The following is a 23,406-nucleotide window of genomic DNA, read 5'->3' as shown; positions in this document are numbered from 1 at the left end:
ATTGTAAATGATGAAAAATAAATGCATATGTTAAAAAAATAAAGTTAAAAAATATATAAAATACTTAGGGATAAATCAGACAAAGGATAAACAGACCTGTACACTGAAAACCATATGATGCTGCTGAGAAAAATTAAAGCAGAACCAATAGAGAGAGTGAGATAAATGCAATCATTGGTGAGAACACTTAGCAATGTTAAGATGTCAGTTCTCCCCAATGTTGATCTCTAGTTTCAACGCTATTTCAACCAAAATTCCAGCAGAACTTTTCTGTAGAAATTGGAAAACTAATTTTAACATTCATATAGAAATTCAAAAGACCTAGATATGATAGCCAAAAAAATACCTTTGAAAAAATCAAAGTAGGATTTCCCAAAGGAAGGCTGATGTGGCCTGATTTCAAGGCTTAGTGTAAAGCAACAGGAATCAAGACAGTATGGTATTGGAATCAAGACAGACTGATAGATCAGTGGAACGAATAGACCACAAATACACAGATTGCTGATTTTTTTAAAGTCCCTTTATTTTGAGAGAGAGAGAGAATGTGCAGGGGAGGGGTGGAGAGAGAGAGGGAGAGTTAGAATCCCAAGCAAGCTCCATGCTGTCAGCACCAAGCCTGATGCAGGTCTCCATACCCTGAACTGTGAGATCATGACCTGAGCCGAAATCAAGAGTCAGACACTCAACCAACTAAGCCATCCAGGCACCCCTACAAATTACTGATTTTTAACAGTGATGCAAAGGCAACTCAGTAGAGAGAGGATTGTCTTTCCAACAAATGGTGCGGGAACGATACCATGTACAAAAATAAAACAAAAAGAATCTTGATTCATTTCTTGTACCATCTACAAAAATTAACTCAAAATGGATCATAGAGATGATTGTAAAACCAAAACTATAAGCTTTCTGGAAGAATGCACTGGGTAAAATCTTTGTGATCTAGGGCTAGGCAATTATTTCACATATACAACACCAAAAGCATTATCCATAAAAGAAAAAATCTGAGGTGCCTGGGTGGCTCAGTTGGTTGAGCATCCAACTTTGGCTCAGGTCAGGATCTCATGGTCTGTGAGATTAAGCCCTGGTCAGGCTCTCTACTGATAGCTCAGGGCCTGGAGCCTGCTTTGAGTTGTGTCTCCCTCTCTCTCTCTGCTCCTCCCCTGCTCACATTCTGTCTCTCTCTCTCAAAAGAGTAAATAAGTATTAAAAAATTAAAAAAAGAAGAAATCTAATAAATGGGACTTCATCAAAATAAAAAAAAAATCTGCTCTTGGAAAGGCACTGTTAAAAGAATGAAAACACAAGCCACAGACTGGGAGAAATATCTGCAAATCACACATCTGATTAAAGATCACGTGTTCACAGTATATAAAAAGCCATCAAAAGGGTGCTTGGGTGGCTCAGTCGGTTAAGCGTCTGACTTTGGCTCAGGTCATGGTCTCACGGTTCATGGATTCGAGCCCCGCATCGGGCTCTGTGCTGACAGCTAGCTCAGAGCCTGGAGGCTGTCTTCAGATTCTATGTCTCCCTCTCTCTCTGACCCTCCCCTGCTCATGCTGTCGCTCTCTCTCTCTAAAATAAATAAAAACAGTAAAATAAATAAATAAATAATAAAATAAAATAAAAAGCCATCAAAGCCCAGTAATGAAAAAACATGCAGTGTAATAAAATATAATGGGTAAGGAATTTGAAGGAACTCTTCACCAAGGAAGATATATAGATGGCAAGTAAGCACAGGAAAAGATGCTCAACGTCATTAGTCATTAAGGAAATGCAACATAAAATCACACTGAGATGCTGCCACATGCCCATTAGAACAGCTACGATGAAAAAGGCTGACCGTAGCAAGTGCCGACGGGGATACAGAGCAAGGAACTCTCCTGCAATGGCGGGAATGTAAAATGATACAACCACTTTGGAAAACAGGCAGTTTCATAAAAAGGTAAACATCCAGCCTTTCCCTCCTACGTGTTACCCCAGGATAAAGGCAAGTCTCCTGTCCATATAAAGATTTGTATGTAAATGATCAGAGGGGCTTCATTTGTAATAGCCCAAACCGGAAATAATCCAAAATCCATTAACAAATGAACGCGTCAGTGAAGAGGGCCTCCCTGCAGCCTGGAGCACACCAATTGTGGGAGATACATACAAGGGAATACTAGTCGCCAGGAGGAAGGAAGGCCGATCAGGCATCTACAACATGGGTGAGCTTCGTAACAGTTATTCTGAGCCAAAGAAGCCAGCCCGGCCAATTCATATAACATCGTAAAAAAAAAAAGTACAGACTAACTATACTGAAGAAAGACAATCACTGGCTGCCTGAATGTGAGAGTAAGGACTCAGGAGAGAGAGGGTGAAGGATTACAGAGGGGCACAAGGAGTCTTGAGAGTAATGAATATGTTCACGATCTTGATTGTCATAGTTTCATGGGTATGTACATATGTCAAACTTATGAAAATGTAGACTTAAAATATGTGTAACTTATTGTATGTCCATTATACCTCGATGAAGCTGTTTGTGTAAGTCTTTTTAAATGTTTATTTTTGAGAGAGAGAGAAAGAGGAGGAAGGACAGAGAGAGACACAGGATCCAGGCGTGCTGTGTGCTGTCAACATAGAGTCAAACATGGTGTTGAACTCACGAACCGTGAGATCGTGACCTGGGCTGAAGTCAGATGCTTAACCAACTGAGCTACCATGGGCACCCTGCAATAAAGCTGTTTATAAAAACTCATTAACATATACTTAAGATCTATGCATTTACTGTGTGTAAATTATACCTCAATAATTTTTTTTAAAGGATTCAGAGAAATCTACCTTGACCTGTCGTTGCTGAATAGCCTTCAGACTGGATAGCCTCCCAGTGATGGCCAGCAGACGATGCCACGTTGAGCTGGTCCCAGTGTCCTCTTGCCTGGGCTCTGCGTTTCTCGCCAGTTTCAGCACCTGTGGTCAGGGGAATCTAAGGATGGACAGAGAGTCCTGGGCAAACAGTGACCACAGAGGGCTAAAGAAGACCAGATTTCCAGTGCAAGTTGTGCTGTGAAGGCTGAGCTTCTTTAAATTCCATCCATCCATCCTGTGTGTATGGCAAAAAGCCGGGGCCAGGGAGATGGCCAATATTGACCCAGTCTGCCTGGGTTCTGTACTGGGGTTGTGGCAGTAAATCCCCGGCTCTGCCCATGTGAGCCCGGGGAGGGGTCTGGCTGGCTGCCCTGCGCTCTGTGTCTTTCTGGACCTGGCATATGAGTGCTGTCTGGGAGGTTGCTGTGGCACCTGCCTCTTTCTGAAAGGAAGTACCAACAAACAAGAAAAGAATAAATTCCATTCTGCCAACACCGGCCACCTGCTGTTGATGGGCTGCTTCCCCCTGGCCCGGATTCCAGTTTTCTCTTCCAGGGAATCCTGGCTGAGAAAGGGAGGGGGGCATGGCAGGCGCTGGATCTGGACCTCTCAACGTTTGATCCTGGCCACGTGATCTCAGGTCAGCAGCTGCATCTCTCTGTGCCTCTGTACAGTGCAAATCACCAAACCAGGTTCCTGGAATGTTTGCAAACACAAGGGGAAACGAGACACACGGGACAAGATGTATGTAGGTTTGTGACACTGCCTGGCAGATACTACGTACTGACGAAATATTGCCTTTTAATAGTCACTGAAGCCCTGGCACAGTGTGTGGCCCTTCCCTTTCTTCTGCTTAACACTTTAAGGGTTCCTGGTGGCGTTCACATTCTGGATTCACTTTTTCTTCTGAGTGGGTCTGCAAGATAGTTTGACGACAACATCATGATTCCTGATGCACAGAAGAGAGACATCTTTGCAGACCCTCCTCAGAAGGGAGAATCAAATGCATTCCTCCTGCTGAAAACCTCTGCCAGCACCCGGCAGTCTCCAGACTCAAGTTTACTACCTGCAGCACAGAATCCGAGGCCTTTTCACACACTGCAGCTGCGGGGTACCATTTCATGTTCCCCAGCCACCAGGCACCCTCCCTGCACACTTGATTCCCAGGCCACCTGAAACCCAGCGTTCAGCAGTGCACTGCCACAGCTAAGAGCCCAGACCCCTGGCTCTGCCCTCGGCCAGTTGGAGGGTTAAGCTCTACTTAGAAGAGTGTGTGGTTCATAGTAAACGTTCAGCAAGTGCCAACTATGTGCACCTGGAAACCTGGCTTTTAGTCCTTGCCCTGCTACTGACATGCTGAGTGGACTGGGACAAGTTTGTCTCAGCCTTGTTTCTCTGTCCTGTGAAATGAAGCATCTTAATCCCTAGGGGCCCACGGATGGGTTTGGTGGGGGAGATGAGGACAAAATGATGTGCAAACAGTGGTGGTGGTGCCTCCAGGCACTTTCTGAAAAGAACCGCAGGCCACTGAAGAAGCCCAGGACTGGATGACCACTGGGGTCCACCTGCCTCTCCCCTGCAGAGCCCAACCACGGCACCAGAAGGAAACATGTTCCTGGTGGGAACTGGGCATTCTCCTGCTCCCAGAACCACTGAGGCCAGCTGGTGGGAACATACTAGGGGCATATTCCCAAGGCCTGCTGGAGTCCAGCTCCAGCAGGTCAAGGGGTCCCGAAGTATGGACGGTGTCGGCGAAAGGGAGTGAGAGAGCCTCGAGTTTCTTTCTGATCACCAGGCAGGCATCTCTGCTCTGTCTGTTTTGGTGTCTTAATTTATAGGTCAAACGATAGCATGACATCCGAAGGTGGAATTTTTACAACAGATAAATTTCTGTGATAAGATGCTTTGAAAAGTGTACAGAAACAGGTTTTACAGAGGCATTTTTGCAGAACTACCCTAATTACAGTGAGGTAGTAAATTTTACAACAAAGAGCATAACAGGATGTTCTTAGTGAAAAGCAGATATCATACACACTTGTTTAAATCAATAACGCTAAGATTAAGTCATAGATTGAGTAATATATAGATGAGCTTGGAGTTATTTTATCTGGCTCATTAACCACAAGAGAAGGAATGCTTGTTAACAAGTTGCTTGAGAAAGCCTTTTCTTTGATGTAAGCACAATGGGGGCCCTGTGTGCGTTAGCCTTGCACCTGGGTTTTTGTCTTAACTATTTTCTTATCCATCCTCATAACAGATATTAGTACAAGGGAGGGTATTTGTAGAATGTAGGCCTTCGGGAAGGGACTGCTATACATCACCAACTAGTAAAGGTGTAAGTAGTAACTTATGTCCTGCCGTAGTCTGTTTCTTATCTCTAAGTTAGGCTCTTTTTCTCTGGGCCAGAGCTAATTGTAACTCTTGTGTTCTTAACCCCCCGCCCCCATTATCTACGTCTTGGGTCTGCAAGGCTCATTAGAAGAGCCTTTCGACAAACGTCTGCAGTGCTTTGTCTAAAGTCTTCTTTGTGGGGGTCGGAATATGCTTCTTCCCATGAGGTATCTGTATGGGGAAGATCGGTCTGATTTGGAACATTGTGAGGCCTAATCAATAACAGCAGTCCCATTCCCAGTATGAGCCAGTAGCAGAAGGAGATACCAGTTTTGCATCCTGTGGCAGGAGCTGTGCAAATGTCTGTCATTTCCCTGCTGTGACTGTGTCATCCAGTGAGGCTGGTGTGGCTCCCAGCAATGGCCTCCTCCCAGCAACCTTGCTGTTAACAGCCCGGGCTCAGGTGGACACACATTACATCCGAGTGCTGGAATGCGCCTCCTGACTGCTCCTTGTCTCTCTCTTCCCCTGCACACTGGTGTCCTCTTGCAGAAGGCATGGCCAGGGCTGGAGGACTGGTGCTCCTTCTCAGGCCGCTGGACTCCTCTATTTTCCCTTCCCACTTCCTCCCCTCCCCCCACTCCCATAGGGTCCTAAGGCCCATGAGTTTCCACTAGTCAGTAGTCCTTGACTACCCTTCTTGGTCCAAGTGCAGGCCTCTCTTTCTTCGACTCTTGTAATTAAAGTTCATCGAAGGTCCTTGCTTCTTGGCCCGATGATGCCTGCTGCCCTTAGGATGAAGTGTGACAGGCTGTGCCCTATGGGAGCACATCCCTGTTCGTCTCCTCACCTCGTCTCCTGCTGTCTCCAACCCCCAGACAATGCTTTGGCCGCTCTGACCTGCTGGGGATTCCTTGGCCGAGCCGTGCCCTGTCACACACTCATACTTTCATTCGCACTGGCCCCTTAGTGGGGAACGCCCTTCTCCTCCACCTCTACCCCTGGAAATACTCCTACCCTCCAGAGCCAGCCCAAGTGTCCTTGCTCTGGACCAGGCGTCAGAGGTGCCTCACCTGTGCTGTAGTTGGAGGGGAGCTCAGCCAAGAGTGCCAGAGCCTTAGGCTGACCGTCCCTCCGTCAGCATCCCTGAGGCACCTTGTTCCAGGAGCTGGCCCACAGGTCCTCAGTGTCAGGGACATGACTGTATGCTCACTTCCCAAAGGCCTCTCCTTGGTGCCCTGAGCCCAGAATTTCTTGCTGCCCCCACGCCTCCCTCTGCATGAGAGGTGCCTCCTCCGTGAGGCTGTACTCGTGTGCTGGGATCCAGCTGTCTTCACTGCCGGGTGCCTGGCCCTGGCTTGGCCCACAGCAGGTGCACAGAGGCTGTTCAGTGAGTAAAAGTATGAACTGGAGCTCAGCGTTCTCACAGATGCTGATTTTCAACTCAAAACTCTCAAAAGACTGCTATATAAAACCAATTAATTTCCAATGGCGGATATGTCTATCTCCTTCAACAGAAACCCTCTTGTTGGCCGGATTCTAAGTCACTCTGTCAGAATAAGGGTGGGCCACATTCTGCCCTTCAAGCCACCTTATTTAAATACCCCAGAGAGATTCTGTTCCTGGCTAAGGTATAATCACATTGGTAGCAGGAAAGGCTTCAGAGCCTAGAGACTGGAGACCATGCTTGAGTTCCAGTTCCAGCACTGAATTTGCTCTATGACCTGAGCAAGTCATTCCTTCCTCTAGGCCTCAGTTTTCCTCATCTGTTTAATGGGGATACCATCCTTGTCTGTCTGGCTGTTGTGAACTAGAAAGTACTCCAAGATATAGATCATTCACTCAGGCTCCAGGACCGAAATATAATGCCTACTTCAGGAAACTTGGGCTGTTTGGCCTGGCAGCTGATCACAGGGTAGAAGGTGGGGGGGTGGTAGGGTGGAGAATGGGCAGTGAGCAGCTCCTCAAGCTGCCCTTTCTCCTGACCCTCTAATCTCCAGCTCGGAGCCTCCGGGGACAGCTTCCCGGTGGCAGGATGGCCCCTACCCTGCCTCATGTGTAATCCCCTGTGATCAATCAGTAGCGGCCGCTAGGATTATGGAGTTGAGAAAAATGCTAAGGCTGCATGTGAGCCCAGCAGTATCTGTCTTAGGTACCAAAGGGACAGAAAGTGGCATACACTTCACATACATGTTCCACCCATGAGAGCTGAACTCCTTAGCTTGGTTTTTTAAGTCGCAGACTTATCTTTCTTCTAAGCGGTGACAAGGTCAGGATATGCAAGCCTGCCTTAGGGCAAAAAGAACACATTTCTTCTATGTGGCCCAGAAGTAGGCCCCAAATCACGGAAGCAGATTCCATTCATCTTAGGAGTTGCCTACTGTGGTAGTGAGCGCCTGTCACTCTAGGCATTCAAGGAGAGGCTGACCAGCTTGAAATCAAGAGAGGCATTTTTTTAAAAGAGAGAACAAGCAGCGGAGGGGCAGAGAGAGAAGGAGAGAGAGATTCTTAAGTAGGCTCCATGCTCAGCTCAGAGCCTGGTGCAGAGCTAGAACTCACGACGCTGAGATCACGACCCGAGCAGAAATCAAGAGTCAGAGCCTTAATCGACTGAGCCCCCAGGCGCCTCCAGGAGAGGCAATTCTGGTTCACAGACGATGGTGCCCGGATCCCACAATATGATCTTGCAGCCTCCTTCCCACCCGCGTGTTCTTGGATGCGATGCTCGTGTGAAGGGCTATGAGTGCTGTGCCAGCCAGGCTCCCAGCCTTGCCTGGGTGGCCTGCTCAGGGTCCAGGACAGGAGTATTCATCAGACCAGTCGGAGCAGTGCTGCGTGTGGTCCTGGCACAGGACCCTCGGGATGCAGCCACAGTACTTGAAGACAGTGGAGGGGCAGCGCCACCAGCCAGGGCCACAGGGCGGGCATGCAGTCACTGTGGGCACAAGAGCCAGCAGAAGGGCCACTGCAGTGTCCTGGAGTGCCCCGGGTACCCGGCCACCCCAGCTCTGAAATCTGCCATAGCTCCCCATAGCGCCACCCTGTCAGACACTGGTTGCCTGTATGCCTTATTTCCCTGTGGGAGAGAGAATCTAGACTTCCCAAATCATAGGCTGTGTCACCTCAAGCAAGTCTCTCACCCTGTCTGAGCCTCAGTTTCCTCATCTGCTCAAGTTTGTTATTAAGGAAGATAAGCCAAGCGCCTGGCACATGGTCAGTGTTCAGATATTAAGGGAAGCATATTGTCCCCCGCAGCCTGTCTTCCCTTCCTGACTCTGACTCAGCGACACCGGCCCACTTATGGAGGATTTCTGAGGATGCCTCACAGATTCCCCTCCTTCGCCCTGTACCCTGGGCCTTCAGTGTGCTTCGCTGCACACTCAGCCTCTGCCTGTTGAAATCTGCTTGAACACTGCCTCTTCTGAGAAGTCTCCTTTCATTCTTATCTGCCCCCCGAAACGCTCTCCAGGGTCTTTGGAACCCAGCCCTTCCTTTTGGCATCAACATGGTGTTAGTCCTGGGGGTAGGACGCATGTTTGACTCCTGACTATCCCTCAGCAGAACCTGGCTCCACGCCCAGCACCTAAGAGTATTCAGAACATGTTTGTTGATTGAACAATGGGGAAGAGATTGAAAGGAAAGTCTGGGCAGTGAAAGAGTTTAAGACTGGGAGTCAGAAGACCTGGGTTTATACCCATGCTTCTTTATGATCACTTATTCTACTAAGTCCCTTCTCGAGCCTCAGTTTACTCACATATAAATTTGGGGCCAGTGATTCCTGCCCTGCCTTCCTCACAGGGTTGTTGGGAGATACAGAGGAGATGAAGGAAACTCGGGTTCACATCCCAGTCCGGTCATGTACTTACTGCTTGCATGACCACCCTCTGGGCCCCAATTTCCTCATCTGTGCCCTTGAGGGTATGCTTCCCAGAAGAATAACCCCCCAGAAGAAGTCATTTGGTGAGCACGCCACCACTGGAGGCATTCAAGCAGCATGGAAAACTTCTTCATGGTATGTGAGAAGGGGAGGCAGGGGAGCATCTGAGATTCTCTGGCCCACTTCTGCCCTTTGGCCACTGCCCGGCCTCCTGCGCCAGCACAACCTGTGCCCAGACCTTACCTGGGCTCAGCTCATCGGAGCAGTCCCCGCAGTTGTTGACCCCATCACACTTTTGGTCCGAGTAGATCCAAGAAGACGGGTCTCCACAGCGGGCCACGAGGAAGCTGGGGAGGCTCCGGGGCATGTCCCCTACAGTGCGACAGGCGAAGGGAGGGCAAGTCCACATCCGGCCTCCAGACATCTATCTGGAGGTGGATTGTCCTGACCACCCTGGCAGTTGCCAAACTTGGGCCCACGAGGAGGTTTCCTGAGGCGGAGGTCAAGTCAAGGACAGAGAAGTATTTCCTTGTCTACCCACTGAGATGCCCAGAGAGTGACATCTCCCTTCCTCATTCCCGGCTTAGCTATGGTGCATGCCCACCTCATACCAGTGCCTGCATTATTCCTTCTTCCAGAAATGTCCTCTTTGACACTTCTCCAAAACCATTCCACTTTCAAGTCCAGGTTCAAGTTCTTTCACTTCCAGGAAGCCTCCTCCCTCAGGAACATAGCAAGAGTAAATGTGAAGTCTTGCCCTTGGGCACCAGAACTCAGAGGATGTGGGTTTGCATACTTTCTGAGATGGAGTCAGAGCACTGTTCTTGCAAATGGGTTCTGTTAGACAGTGGTGTGAAAGGGTTACCAAAAATTAACACAAACTCAGGCCACATCACAAGCAGCCTTTGGCAAGGGGAAAGGCGTTTGTTCCTTGGGCTAGCCACCGCCAGCCAGAAATGCCATGGATGCTTCTGGAGCCTGACCAGGGAGAGGGACAAGGGTAACTGGGCTGTGTCCTGGGGTGTGCTGGTGGAGTGGAGAAAACCAACCACGAAGGGGAGGACCGCAGGAGTCCAGAGTGTGGCCCTGGGAAGGAGACACTCATGGTAGGCAAGAAAGCAATCTGCAAATCCATGCAGTGCCACCATCACGGGGGATCAATTAAAATGTGTTTCAGATGAAAGAAGAGAGTTGGAACCTATCAAGGATGCTGCAGGGAGACAGCTCCAAACTCAGTACAAGGGAGGCATTCCCATGGAAACCATGTGATGAAAGAGGGGAGCAGCATCTTGGGCTGTAGTGAGCCCCCCAACCTAGAAGTATGCAAGCAGAGGCTAGGTGGCCTTGGTTGGGTTTATGATGAGGGCATTGGAGCATGAGCTGGGACATGGACTAGATGACCTTTAACATCTCCTCTAGTCTAGAGACAGTGACCCTTCTTCCATCTTCCCCCTCACCCCTCCCACTCCAACCCAGCAGACTCTCTCCTTCCTACGTGCAAAGTGCCGAGTCCATCTAGCCATGGCTTTTTTCTGCTGAGACTGTCAGGTCTCTAAGTTCCGGAACCAGGTCTTCCATTCATTCACTCATTCCATCACCCGTTCAGGAAGTCATGCCAGATATAGTCCTCTGCCAGGAACTGGGGTCTCTAGACCACGTAGACCGGGCCTGCCCCAGAGGGGTTCACAATCTGGTGGGGGTGCCCATGTGACTAGGGCTGGGACAGGGGGAAGCACAGGGGCTATGGGAGCCCAGGGGAGGGAACTTAACCTACTTTGAGAATCAGGGAAGGCTTCCTGGTGGAGTTAACACTTGAACTCTCCCTTGAAAGATGAATATAGGTTCTTAGGGAGTGGAGATGCACAGAGCGAAGGCCTTCCTGGTATGAGCATGTATGGGTGCATGTGCCTGGAATGGGGTGAGGACAGGTGCTCCTCGCTGACGGTACCATACAAGCAAGGACTGGGGGACATGAAGGTGCCTGGTAGACTGGGGACACTAGAGCTTCAGTATGGCTGCAGGGAGAACGGGAGTGGGGGGCAACCCCAAATGGGCTCTGGAGGGCCCCACTCGGGGCAGGGCAGGGCTGAGCAGGTACTCACGGCACATGGCCTCATCCTCATCCTCGCCCTGGGCACAGGTGCGGACGCCATCACAGACCCTGCTGGCTGGGAGGCAGCTCTTTCCGTCGTGGCACAGGAAGCCCGTCCTGTTCATCAGCGTCACGCAGATCTGGGCCCCTGAGTTGGCAGGGAGAGACCCCAGAGGCTCAAGAAGTGCCTCACAAGTCCCTGAAGCTGAGCCTTATGCTGAGCCTGCCCCAGGGTCGGGGGCAGCCAGGATGATATTGGGCTGGGTGGTGATGGAGATGAAGCCCAAGCCCCCACTCTACCATTTGCTAGCTATGTGACCTTGAGCAGACGACTTGACCTCTCTGAGCCTCAGATTCCTTGTCTGTACAATGACACAAACCCCATAGGACTCTGGAGAGATTACATGAAAGCTTTAGGGTGAATGACCCTACGCCAGAGAACATGCGGAGTGAGTCATGGTTCTCTCCTTTACTGAGAGCTTATGGACAGTCCCGTGGAAACTCCCGAGGACAGGGTTCCAGTCCACAAAGTGGTTTTAATGGTGGACCTCCTGGTGCTGGGTCAGGCTGACAGGAACAATCCAGTGGGGCTTGCCGGGGACCATTCTGCCACAGTCCCTTACATCTGGGCACACCTTGATGCGCTGCAGAGTCCTTTCACATTTGTACTCTACTGTTTCCCCAGAAAGCCCTGTGAGGTGTCATCATTAGCCCCACTTTACAGACGAGTAAAGTAAGGCTCAGACAGATATAAGGCCCAGTGCTGGCGCTGGCTCCCCAGTATCTGGTTGAGAGTCTTCTCATCCCACTGGGGGGAACACCCACCCTGGGGCTGCTCCAAAGAACTAAAGGAGACAGACTGTCAGACACGTTGGTGGTCACCCTGGCCCCACAGACTGTGCATGTGTATACACGTGTGTGCAGGTCGGAGATGTGATCGGGACTGTGCACGTGTGTTTGGACACCCATGAACCATGTCTCACCTCCTGGAGCTAGCCTGGCTACTAGGAGGGGGACTGACTCACAGAAATATTCATTGTCACACATACACACAGTGACACACGTGCGCATACACAGACGCATGCACACACACGCACACGGTCACATACAGACAGTTGTGTGCACATAGACATGTATACACACAGACACCTGCACACACTCTGACACACACAGGCAGACACACATGTGCACACGCAGGCACATGAGTGCAGTCCCTCACATGTTCACGTCTACCATCAGTGCCTCTGATCTTGCATGGGCATGTAGAGTACTGTGGATTCCCCCCGCCCACTGCCACATCGTCCCCGTATACCCCCACCTGGCTCCGGAGACATCTCTCAGAAATGACACCCCACCTCCAGCTTAAGCCCCTCCCCATGGTTCTCTGGATGGTAGCCCCTCCCCATGGCTCTCTGGATGGTAACCCCCCCCACTCAGGACAGCCCTGAGGCCCTGGGCACCTGCCCCTCTCACTGCTCTTGCCCTGGGTGTCTCTGGCCTCCTGCAGTCTCTTCCCCTCATGTTGCCTCTCACCCCAGAGACTCTGCACATGAGTTGCCTGTGCCCAGGATATTTTTCCTGCCACCCCCTCCAGTAACCAATTCCCACTTCTTCTGCATAGCTCAACTCCCTTTCACCTCTCAGGGTGCCCACCTGACTCCTAGACTGGGTCAGAGCCCCTGTTCCAGACTCGCAGAGCCCCCAGTAACCCTGCCCTATTTGATAAATGCCCATTAATCTCCAAACCGTGAGCTCCATGGGGTAGGGACTGTGTTGAGGTTCAGCACTGGAGTCAGGGCTGCAGGGATGTACCAGACACGTTCCTGTCCTTTGTGGAGGAGGCAGACACACAGGGGAACAGCAGCTCCTGGGACAGGGAGGCCAGGGGAAGAGGAAGTATGCGGGGCTGCGGGGGCCGTGGCGCGTGGGCTAGCCAAGGGGCCACGGAGGGTTGCTGAGGAAGGTGACATCAGAACTGGTTCTTCTCAATAACTCATATCACAGATGTGCAAATGGCAGCTCAGACACGTGTGTGTGCATGCGTGCCGTGTCTGTGCACACAGCCTAGGAATTGTCCCAAAGCCTGTTCGTGGAGAAGCCGGCGTCGTTGAGATTCCTCATCTCTCTGTGCCTGGATCCCCTCCTAGTAAGTCCAGCCCACCCTCTCTTGACCACACTGACCTGGTGTGCGCGGAGGGAGTCCAAGGAGAGTGACCAGGGCGATCAGGGCTGCGAGGGTCACCAGCAGGAGCAGCAAGAAGGCTGAGAGGCAGGCGCCTTGGCGCGAGCAGCAGAAGGGGCCGCAGCCTACGACGTGTGGGGTGGGAGGCCAGTGACCAAGCAGCTAGGGATCCCACTCCCTGGCCCCAACAGGTGTGCCTCCCCTCCTGGGGGTCTGGGGGCAGGAAGGGCTCCCTGGAGGAGGGAGCTCTGGAGCCTTCCATGATGCTCCTGGTCCTGCCTGTGGGCCCACCTCCACCAAGCACCCATCCATCTTGGCCAGCAGCTGGTCAGTGGCAGTCGGGATAAAAGTTCTAGTCACTGCTCTACCTTCCTCGCTCAGATGTCCTCCCTCGAGGACTTCTCAGGAGGCCAAGAAAGATGGACACCTGCTTGGTGAGCCCCTGCCTAGGGAAAAACTAAAGCAGGCCCTTCATCGTTGTTGATTTTTCAAAAACAACCTTTATTTTATAGACGAAGAAACTGAGGCTCGGAGAAGAAAAGGTCCCGGTCACCTCGTGCAGAGCTGGGACATGAGTCGTTGATGCCAAAACCTATGCCCCTTTGCACGATGCCAGCTGATTGTCCATTCTAAAGCCAGCCAGGATGCCGGTTAGAATCCCAACTGGACAGAATAGAGAAGTCACTTTACTTTTCTATGCCTATTTCCTCATGTGGAAAATGAGGGCCATAACACTTACCTTCGAGCTGTTGAGAGGGTTAGGCTAAGCTAATGAACAGATTAGAACAGTGCTTGGCACATAGTAAATGCTCTAAAGGCTTTAGCTATTATTATTGCTTAGTGAGTACCTACTATGTGCCAAGCTGTATCCTAAGCAATGTGGAAATCACAGTGAGAGGAGACATCCTGCTCCTTTTACTTACTTTGCTCCTTTAATTTTTGCTTCTTCATGAAAATAATGAAAGAAAGCATTATTAAGGACCTATGAGGTGCCCTACTCTGTGAAGGACAGAAAAACAGTAATCACAGCTCTGGTCCTTATGCCCTGAAAGCTTCTTGTTGTCCTTAGAAAACAAAGCATGGATGGGGAAAAGGAAGAGTGTGGGTGCCCACGGATGCCCTATCCCCTGGGCCACAGTTATCCCAGAAAAGGGGCAGGACACATCTTAGGCATCTCTGTGTCTCCAGGGCCCAGGTGAGAGGCGGGGCACACAGTAGGTGCTTTGTGACTACTCTGACCTAGAGATCCCAGAAACATAGGAGGGCCCCCAGTTCAGGTGAGTTCATGTCACTTCCCTCCAATCCACTCACATTTCCGGAGCTGCCTACTCTGTGCTTGCCTGCCCGTCAGACCTGCACCTGGACACAGCAGCTCCGGTGCCAGGACCGAGTGTCAAGAAGGCGTGAGCAAGGTGCCACGGCTGCTGGAAGGAAGGGATGTGGGAAGCATAGGTGGAATTTCCACAGGCAGTTGAGGGGAGGGTGCAAGGAGAAGGCATCTCTACCCCAGGTAGAGGGTGTAAGAGTAAAGGCTTGATGGAGGGCACCTGGGGAAGGGCAAGCGGCCTGGTGCGGCTGGAGCCCCGGGTGGGCGTGCACTGGGAGAGGAGATAGATGCAGAGGATGCAGCAGGAACTGAAAACCCGCAACCCCCACAGTCCTGGTTGGCTCCAGGCACAGAGTAAACTCAGGTAACCAGGGAGACAGCGTGGAGCTTGGTCAGCCAAGCAGCCGCTCCTCAAATATTTGTGCAGCACAGGCTGCGGGAGGGGTTGTCGCGGGAGACGCTTGAGACACGTTGGCAGCACCAAGACCCAAGCCCAGGTGAAGAGGTCCCTTTTCAAAGCTACAAAAGCCCTCCGCCAATCCTTCCGGGACGGGTGGATGGGGAAAGGAGGCCACGCCCTTTCCAGCCACGCCCACCGGGAGTCGCACTGGGAAATTAAACACAGTGCGGAGCCACAGGGACACAGGGGCTTAGCCTCCAGAGGAAGCCCAGTTCGAATTTGAACTCCACCTCTCCCACCTCCCAGCTGTTTGGATCCCAATTTGGCCAAGCTCCCCAAACTTCCTTCGCCCAGCTGCCCCATCTCGTTATTGCCCCAAAAAGGACCCCTTCTCAGACTGGTCTGCAGATTTAAAAAGCCCGTACACCGCCAGGCACTTACTAAGGGGTTGATTCTTTATAGCTATTATTATTATTATCTGCTTCTCTGGTTCTGTTTCCTCATTGACAAATGTGGGCCAAGACAGGGCTCAATAGATGTGTGTTCCTTCCTTCCTTTACTGCATAAAGGCGAAGCAACCTGTGCTTGGTACAGGGCGGAGTCGGCGTCACATGGGAGGGGCTAAGTGTATTATCCTGCCCACTTTATCGCTTAGAGGTAGAGCATGGCCTAGGTCACCCATTCAGTCAGGGCTTTGGCTGCAGATCTCTTCCCTCTATAAGTTACAGTGGGTGCTGCATGTGGCGCAGGGTCTGTGATAGGCAGCACATAGTAGGCGCTCAAGAAATCCATGGAGGGAAAGAACAAGCCTCTTAAGCAGGTGACCGTCAGCAGGGCTGGCCAGGCAGCTGGGAGCGGACGACATCAGCATGGGGGCAGAGGTCTGAGGGGCAGTGGGAGCCGTGGGGGAGCCCTCTTCATCTGGAGCGGCAGCCCAGCCTCAAGGGAGCCCCGCCTGGGGGCCCTCGGTCCTTTACCTTCCCCTCCAGGGAGGGCTTTGGTTCCAGCAGCAGCACTGCCATTGTCATCTCCCTGCCCAAGAGACAGAATGGGGTTTCAGGAGGGTCTCGGAGAGTCTTCCATGGAACCGCAGGCCCCCACGCGCCGGCGTGCTGAGAGCCTCAGACCTGCTTGAAGATCCATACCCACGCTAGACTGTGGCCTCTGCCTGCAATGCGTTTCTCTCCACTGTGCACTTGGCCAACATTCCTCCTTCAAACTAGCTTAGGCTCCTCCCAGGATCAAGGCTTTCCTTGAGGCCCAGGCCCATGAATATTGATGGCTCCCTCCGATGGCTCCAGCCCCACTTGGCTCCCCTATCTCCCTTCCAGCACTCACCACCCAAACTGCGCAGCTGCTTCACCTGCTGGGTCCCCTGCAATCGGGAGGGAGCCTCCAGAGCAAGCGGGACCTGGGCCACCTCAGCACTTCACCACTTGACTGCCCACTCCTTACCCCAGCGTGGACTCCCCTAGGTCAGGAGCCATTTTAAAGCAGCTCTTGGGGCACCTGGGTGACTCAACTCAGTTGGTTGAACAACTGACTCTTGGATTTCCACTTAGGTCATGATCCCAGGGTTGGGGGATCAAGCCTCACATTGGGCTCTGCACTGAGCGTGGAGCCTGCTTGAGATTCTGCCTCTCTCCCCCACTCATACACTCTCTCTCTCTCTCTCCCCCTCCCTCTGAAATAAAATTTGAAAATAAATTAATTAACTAATTAATTAATAGAGCAACCCTTACCTGGGGGAAGATTTTGTTCATGTCTCCTGCCTCCAGCTCCCAGCTCCAGCCTCCCAGCACTGGGGGCCCCTTGCAGAGAGAACTTTCAGGTTCCTGTCCGGTCACCAGGGGCAGCCAGGAGAGGGAGGGTGTGAAGCCTCAAGCCTCATCTGGCTACACCCTCCCTGCTGGCTGTCCCCTCCCAGGCTCCTGCCTGGCCCCGCCCCACCCTGCGGTTCCGAGAGGGAGAAACTGCCCCAAATGTCATACTAGCTGGGAAGCGGGGCTCAGACTTGCTTTTTCCTCCGCATCAGTGATGAGACGGTGTGGGGGGATGTGGAGGAGGGGGCGGGAATCTTAGGCCATTGGGCTGCATAGAGAAGCAGGCAGAAATACCCAGAATTAATGTTCTAGTGGCTAAAAAACAGGAACCATTTTCTTATTGTTCTTCTATTCAACTTAATAGGTTATCTATGTGGAAAGAATATGCATCTTCAACTAAAATTATAAAACAAATATCCACTAGCAGTGTGTGAGAGTTTCTGCCTTCCATCTCCCCTTGAAATGGTCAGACTTTCTGACACCTGGATCTGTCTGGCAGGTTCAGAATGGCAATTCTGGCTGGTTTAATTTGTACTTCTCTAGCGATCACTACTGCTACCACCAATTGCTGACAATTAGTGAGCATTTGCTTCTGCCACACACCGTCCTACGTGCTTTATGTATGTTGACCCATTTAATTCTTCCAACCACAGGATATGGGGACTATTATGTCCTTTGTACAGATGAGGAAACTGAGGCACAGCGACATTAAGTTACTTGCCCAAGGTTTGCAGTCAAAAAGAGGTGGAGCCAAGATACAGAACTGGTTGGCTGAAAAGCTTACACTCTGCCTGTACCCACACCCTCACTTCTCAAGACCGCATCTGCTGGTTAGAACTGGGGTCTCCCTCCAGCCCCTCCAAACCAGCCCCTGCATCTTACAGGAGCCTCAGGAGATTCAAAAGCGCACTGAATTTGGAAAGCTTTGCCCAACCCCACACTATTGTGCTGCTCTTCTTTATACATCGGCTGTGTGGTTTCCTGCCTGGTGGACTGCATTTTCATATCTATTGTTCATTTTTCTATGGGTGGTTTATCACTTTCTTATTGATTTATGGATTTCTTTATGCTGCATTTGAGTAATCGGTTCCATGGGTTATACATCTCTCTCCAGACTATAGCTGTCACTTGCCTAGTGTGACTTCTGCTGGCTCCCTCTGCCTTTCTTGTTTTTTAAGATTTTTTAAGTTTATTTATTTACTTTGAGAGAGAGCATGTGCAAGCGGGGGAGGAACAGAGAGAAAGAGAGAATTCCAATGTTCCATACCACCAGCACAGAGTCCGACGGCAGGGCTCAAACCCACGAAATGTTAGATCATAAGCTGAACTGAAATCAAGTGCTGAATGCTCAACCACTCAACTGACTGAGCCACCCAAGCGGCCATTCCTTCTGCCCTTCTAAATCCACCTTTTGTGCCCAGAACCAGGTAAAACCCTCACTTCCAAGTCTTGACTCTCCCTCCTCTCTGGATTTACCTTTCCCGATATACCTTACCCTGTGGGGCTCTGTGTTAGCCCAGCTGTGGCTAGGGGAGACCCTCTGGATCTGAGATCAGTAAACCTCAGCTTGTCAGACAGACCTGGGTTTTCATCCCAACTCTGTCAAATTAATTCTATCTCATTTAAGGTGGCAAGTCCAACCTCTTGAAATCTTTCCTCAACTGAAGGATGGAGATAAGAACACTCACTGCAAAGGGCAATGGTTAGTATGAAGTAAGAGCCCGTATGTCAAGAGTTCTGCTCCGTTTGGGGGTGCAGTATTGTTGCTGGGGCCTTGGTGTGTTTACTGTTACAGAGAGATCTGCTAAGACTGCTTCTTAGTCCAGAGTCCAACTCTGGGCTGGAAAATGCTCATGGGTCCCCCCATTACATGGACCCAGGCACCCGAGGTCTCCTTCCAGCCCCGCCTAGCGTGAGCCCTGGTCCCTGCCTCGGCGTTTATCGCTCCTCCCCTATAACTTGGGGAGCACTGGCTGGCCATCTCTCCTCTCTGGGACCCTCTACTTGAGGCTAGAATGGAAATAGCGGGCCCCAGCCTGCTTTCTTAGAGGAATGTTGTAAGCACCCATCTAAGTGATAGTGGGACTGCTCTGAAGGGCTTGGGCCGAAGTCACGGACAAATGCCATGGTGATAGATCTAGGCAGACACTTTCCCAAGACAGCATGATAATATAGTTTAATGCAGATGACCATTTTATTGAAGTTTACATACTTAAGCATTATGAATAAACAGATGTGGGGCTCCAGTAATGACTGCATGATGGTACATCTTGAGGTAACATTATCGAGCTTTTGTGGAAACCTCTCATTTCTAATCAGTCGCTGTTTTCTTTCTGCCCAAGCCTTCAATTATTGCTGTTCCAACATTGCAGAACAATTCAAGTATAAAAAGCACACAGGAAACAGTAAAAAAAAAATTTTTAAGCCCAAATAATTTAGAATTGAATAAGCAAACCAAAGTATTTTGCTTCTAAAATGACAAAGTAAAACTGTAGGTGACCTATCTGGAATTTCAATAAAATCTTCTTTGAAATGACAAGAAGTTAGACATCCTTTAAACCAGGGATTCAGTGAACTTGAATGGGAAAAAAATGAAATCTTTATTTTCACTCACTTCTAACTGAAACCTCTCATTTCCTTCAGTTATGAAATACAGACAACAATCGGCAGTATATGAGAAGTACCTGCGACTTTGTCACCAATAGAAATCACGGACAGTTGGAGATCATATTACAGCTGCTGCAGATATTTCAAAATAATGATTCACAATTGAAATTACAGAAGTTTTAGAACCGCCACTAGACCTTAATTTATGTGTTAATAAAGAAGTATCTATATATACAACCACAACATTAAAAAACCTCTTAATAACTATATTTTAACATCATTTTAACAGTCCTTCATATTTAGTTTTATGCAGTTGAAAACATTGTTCTAAGGAGTCCACAGTCTTCACCAGATCGCCAAAAAGGTCCATGGCCAGACAGGGTTAAGAACACCTGCTCTGAAGAAGTACTTTATGAACATCACAGGAAGAGAACACTTACTCATGAAATATATGGAGCTGACTTCAACAATCACAAATTTCAGAAAAGGTATAGAAACCGTGTCTCCCAATATATTATTGCAATGAGTCAGAAAATGCACATTCATTATACAATCTAGCTTCTCACAGAAATCTGCATTTCCCACTATTTCAATCTTCTATCTCCACAATCTTACTGTACATACCTCCACCCCCAGACTCTAGAACAAGTAGTCAAGGAAAGAAAGGTTAAAAAAAAAGGTAGCTCAAATGCTGATGATACTCAAATGTAAACATGACAATCTTAGCAACTGGAAAGCGTGTGGGAGGGGCTCAGGAGTGCACAGGGTTGGAGGAGGCTGGGTTGGCAAACCTAGAATTTGAGGATGGTGGTAAGTCGACCTAGCACGGCAGTTTAAACATTTAGCCCGACATAAGTCTGGTAAGAAGCTTGGGCTTCGTAGAACAAACTTCCCAGTTGGCTTGGTAACACTTAGATTGTGACCAGGACCCAGAGACCAGTCCTGGCGGTTACCATCCAAACAGTAATGTGGAGGGGCAGAGAGACTTACAGGTAAGGACTCAAACATATACGTGAAGTAAAATGAAATAGGATTATTAGGCATAAGAAAAAGAACTCTGGAAAGGGAGTGGAATGTCCCATTTTGGTGTGGCTGAATCAGTATATAATTTAATAGATCCTAGAGATTACTACAGAACCAGCATTGTTGGCTTCTGAACCTGCCCCTCTGGTCTAGCCTCAACATTGTCGTCAGGTGAATCTGTTCTAAAACACTGTAATTCTCTAGCTTAAAACCTTCCTATGGCTTTCCACCATGCTCAGGATCACGTCCGGGTTTAATAAGGTCCTTTATTATCTTGCCCGCCCAGCCCCATCTATTGCTATGCTTTCCATGCTCTTTCTCAACCTGCCGACCAACGTGCAGCCCTCATGTGCCCAGGTCTTTGCTCCCGCTGCTCCTGCTGCCGGGGATACTTTGTCTGGCTTTCCTTTCTCCTCTGGGTTTAAGCTTGGATACCACTTCCTCCCACAAGTTAGGGTTAGGGGTCCTCCCACAGTACCCTACGCTTATCTGCTGATAGCCCTTATCACATGAACAGTGGTCTCCTTGCCCAGCTTTTGAGCCACCTGTCTTGTTTGTTGCTGAAGTCCTGTCACCTGGCATAGGGTCTGACACTCAGGCTCTCAAGTGGTTCTTGGCTGGTTAAACTGTGAATCTGGAACAGGATCCCTGTGCAAAATCACTGCCGTGATGTGGTGGGGTAGGGACTCAGATGAGACTGTTTTATAGATTGTTCCAAAAGTGAGGGGGGCTGGTTAGTTTTATCAGAAAAGGTCTAGAAGAAATCTCTAGATCAATGATGCCCAATATGTTCCCTAAGATACTCAAGAGCTCATAAAGATCATAACACAGCTATTTTATATATTGCAAAAATCATAATGGAAATGGCATATGTATCTGAGATAAAGCCAGACCGATAACAAAGGATAAAGTTGTTTGCTTTTGGTTGGAGTATCAGCTCAGAGTAAAATACGTTTCACATGATGATCAAAAGCTCAGGTTGGCTGAGATTGTATCATAGAAACTTCTGAGACAGGGTTGAAAGTCCAGATAATCTGGTCATTTCTGATTTACTGAAAATAAATATATCCTAAACAAAAGATGTCCATAAAGTTTTGTGAAAAGATTGGGGTTCTCGGGGCCTACGTCACTCATTACAGTGATCACTACTGTCTCTGTAACTGCCTGAATTAGTATGTCTCTTAGACCAGGGACCTGATCCAAGGATCTTTGGAGTCTGGGAGGTTTGAGTTATAGACTCAGCGTCTTGACACTTTGCCCAGGACCAAGACAAGATTCTCAAGATGCTGTGTGGTAGAAAAGCAGGTGCTGCCTGTCTTGTGGCAACAATGAAGATGGGCCCATTCAACAAGGGCTAAACTTTATTGATTTATTTTTTAAAGTTTATTTATTTTGAGAGAGAGGGAGAAGGAGGGGTGGAGAGAGAGAGGGAGAGAGAGGATCCCAAGTAGGCTCTGCCCTGACAGCATGGAGCCTAATGCTAGGCTCAAATCCATGAACCCGTAAGATCAAGACCTGAGCCGAAATCCCAGTGCCCCACAAGGGCTAACTTTAAAAGAAGTAACTGGTTTTGTTGCTTCTTTTGGAATTTCAAGTCAAACATTTTTATGCAGTATTTTGTTGGGGGGGGTTCTTTTTAAGTTAAACTCTTTTTGAAAATGTTTTTCTGGTTTCATACTAAAATAAAAAGGCCAATCACAAATATTTGCATGCCTACTCAGTAACAGGAATGATTGGGAATTTCCACATATATGGAAATGTCTCATAAACAAGAGGGGAGAGTTTGTCTAAACTTGGATGGATGCTTTCAAGAGGAAGAGTCTCAGGGGTACCTCATTGGAGAAGCAAAGAGAAGACCAAGAGAAGCGGGGAGAAAATGGGACAGTGATCCAGCTGCTCCTTCTTACTCACGCATTCCTCTGCAGGGTTTTACAAGGGAGGCCCTCCTTCCAGGGGGTTCTCGTGCAAATCTGCAGCATTTGGTGGAGCTCCCGCTCAGCGTGCCTCACTCGATGCGTCACAATTAAACCTGTGCCTGACTAAGGAGCATTACGCATGTACCATGGGTGGGAAAATAGGACCAGTGTGCGTGTTTTCAGGTAACCCCAACCTATTCCTCCTGCTTTTCAACTGTTTTCTACATAAAATAAGAAAGAGACAATGCTTGACAAGCTTCGTAATTCTTTCCTTCTTCCCCGTCTGGATGTGTTCGCATACTTTCAAACCGTCTATCTTCCAAATCTAGACAAACTATTTTAAAAATAAAACCTATCATTTTATGACCAAAGGGTCACTTGATTAGTTAACCGTACTCTCTTCTGACCCAGGGAAAGCTGATGACTCAGCTGGACGGTAAGCGTGTGACTCACTCTGCAGTCACACAACACAGCTGCAGGTGCCAGCAGTGCCCTGTGAGTAAGGGAAGTGCTGGGCTGCGAAGCGCTTTAATGTTCCGCGGTATAACGACGCAAAATCACATTCTGACTGCGGCGGACCATGTCACCTAATGCCACTTTTTAAATCTGATTATAGGTTAAAGGAATGATAATAGCAACAGTCTCTGACAAGTGAAATCTGTTCCTAATTCTGTATCCCAGAGGTCTAAGTCTTACCATCAATATGAAAGCTTTTCTCTGAAACTTACACTTGATATGCTTTCTAACAGAGAAAAGTAGTTTTTTGGAAAGACGCATCTGGCAAAAACTCTACAGCCTATGCAAAATATCGTAAAATGAACTTCTGAGAGAGTCATGTCTGCTTCAGTTTGTTCTCTGATCATCATATTATATAGCAATAGACACAGAACGTTTCATAATTCTTTTCCAGGTTGGATTGGGGTGAAACGGAAGATCTGGAAAATCAGGAGTGTATTAACTCAAATTTTGGCACATAATTATTCA

At 49.2% G+C, this 23,406-nt stretch overlaps 1 protein-coding gene across 1 annotated transcript; it reads right to left on the bottom strand.

Moving 5' to 3' along the window:
- Positions 1 to 7,732: 7,732 nt before the first annotated feature.
- LDLRAD1 (low density lipoprotein receptor class A domain containing 1) lies at positions 7,733 to 16,898 on the bottom strand. The gene is made up of 6 exons (XM_029949298.1): positions 16,796 to 16,898; positions 16,031 to 16,085; positions 13,326 to 13,451; positions 11,155 to 11,292; positions 9,296 to 9,424; positions 7,733 to 8,110 (listed from the first exon to the last, which is right to left on the bottom strand). The coding sequence occupies exons 1-6, from the start codon at positions 16,814 to 16,816 to the stop codon at positions 7,962 to 7,964; spliced, it is 618 nt and encodes a 205-aa protein (XP_029805158.1). The 5' UTR covers positions 16,817 to 16,898; the 3' UTR covers positions 7,733 to 7,961.
- Between the last annotated feature and the right edge of the window lie 6,508 nt (positions 16,899 to 23,406).

This window comes from Suricata suricatta, chromosome 8 (genome assembly GCF_006229205.1).
Source record: "Suricata suricatta isolate VVHF042 chromosome 8, meerkat_22Aug2017_6uvM2_HiC, whole genome shotgun sequence".
NCBI classification, from domain to species: Eukaryota; Metazoa; Chordata; class Mammalia; order Carnivora; family Herpestidae; genus Suricata; species Suricata suricatta.
The sequence above is the reverse complement of the archived record's forward strand: the minus strand, read 5'-3'. Positions and strand labels throughout refer to the sequence as shown.

What these genes read in the sequence shown, in the direction of transcription:
- LDLRAD1 (XM_029949298.1), bottom strand. Translation starts at nt 16,816, where the DNA reads ATGAACAAAATCTTCCCCCAG. An exon ending in TGAACAAAATCTTCCCCCAG is followed by an intron (nt 16,086 to 16,795) that starts GTAAGGGTTGCT and finishes TCTCTTGGGCAG; the next exon opens with GGAGATGACAATGGCAGTGC. An exon ending in CTCCGATGAGCTGAGCCCAG is followed by an intron (nt 8,111 to 9,295) that starts GTAAGGTCTGGG and finishes TTGTGCCCACAG; the next exon opens with TGACTGCATGCCCGCCCTGT.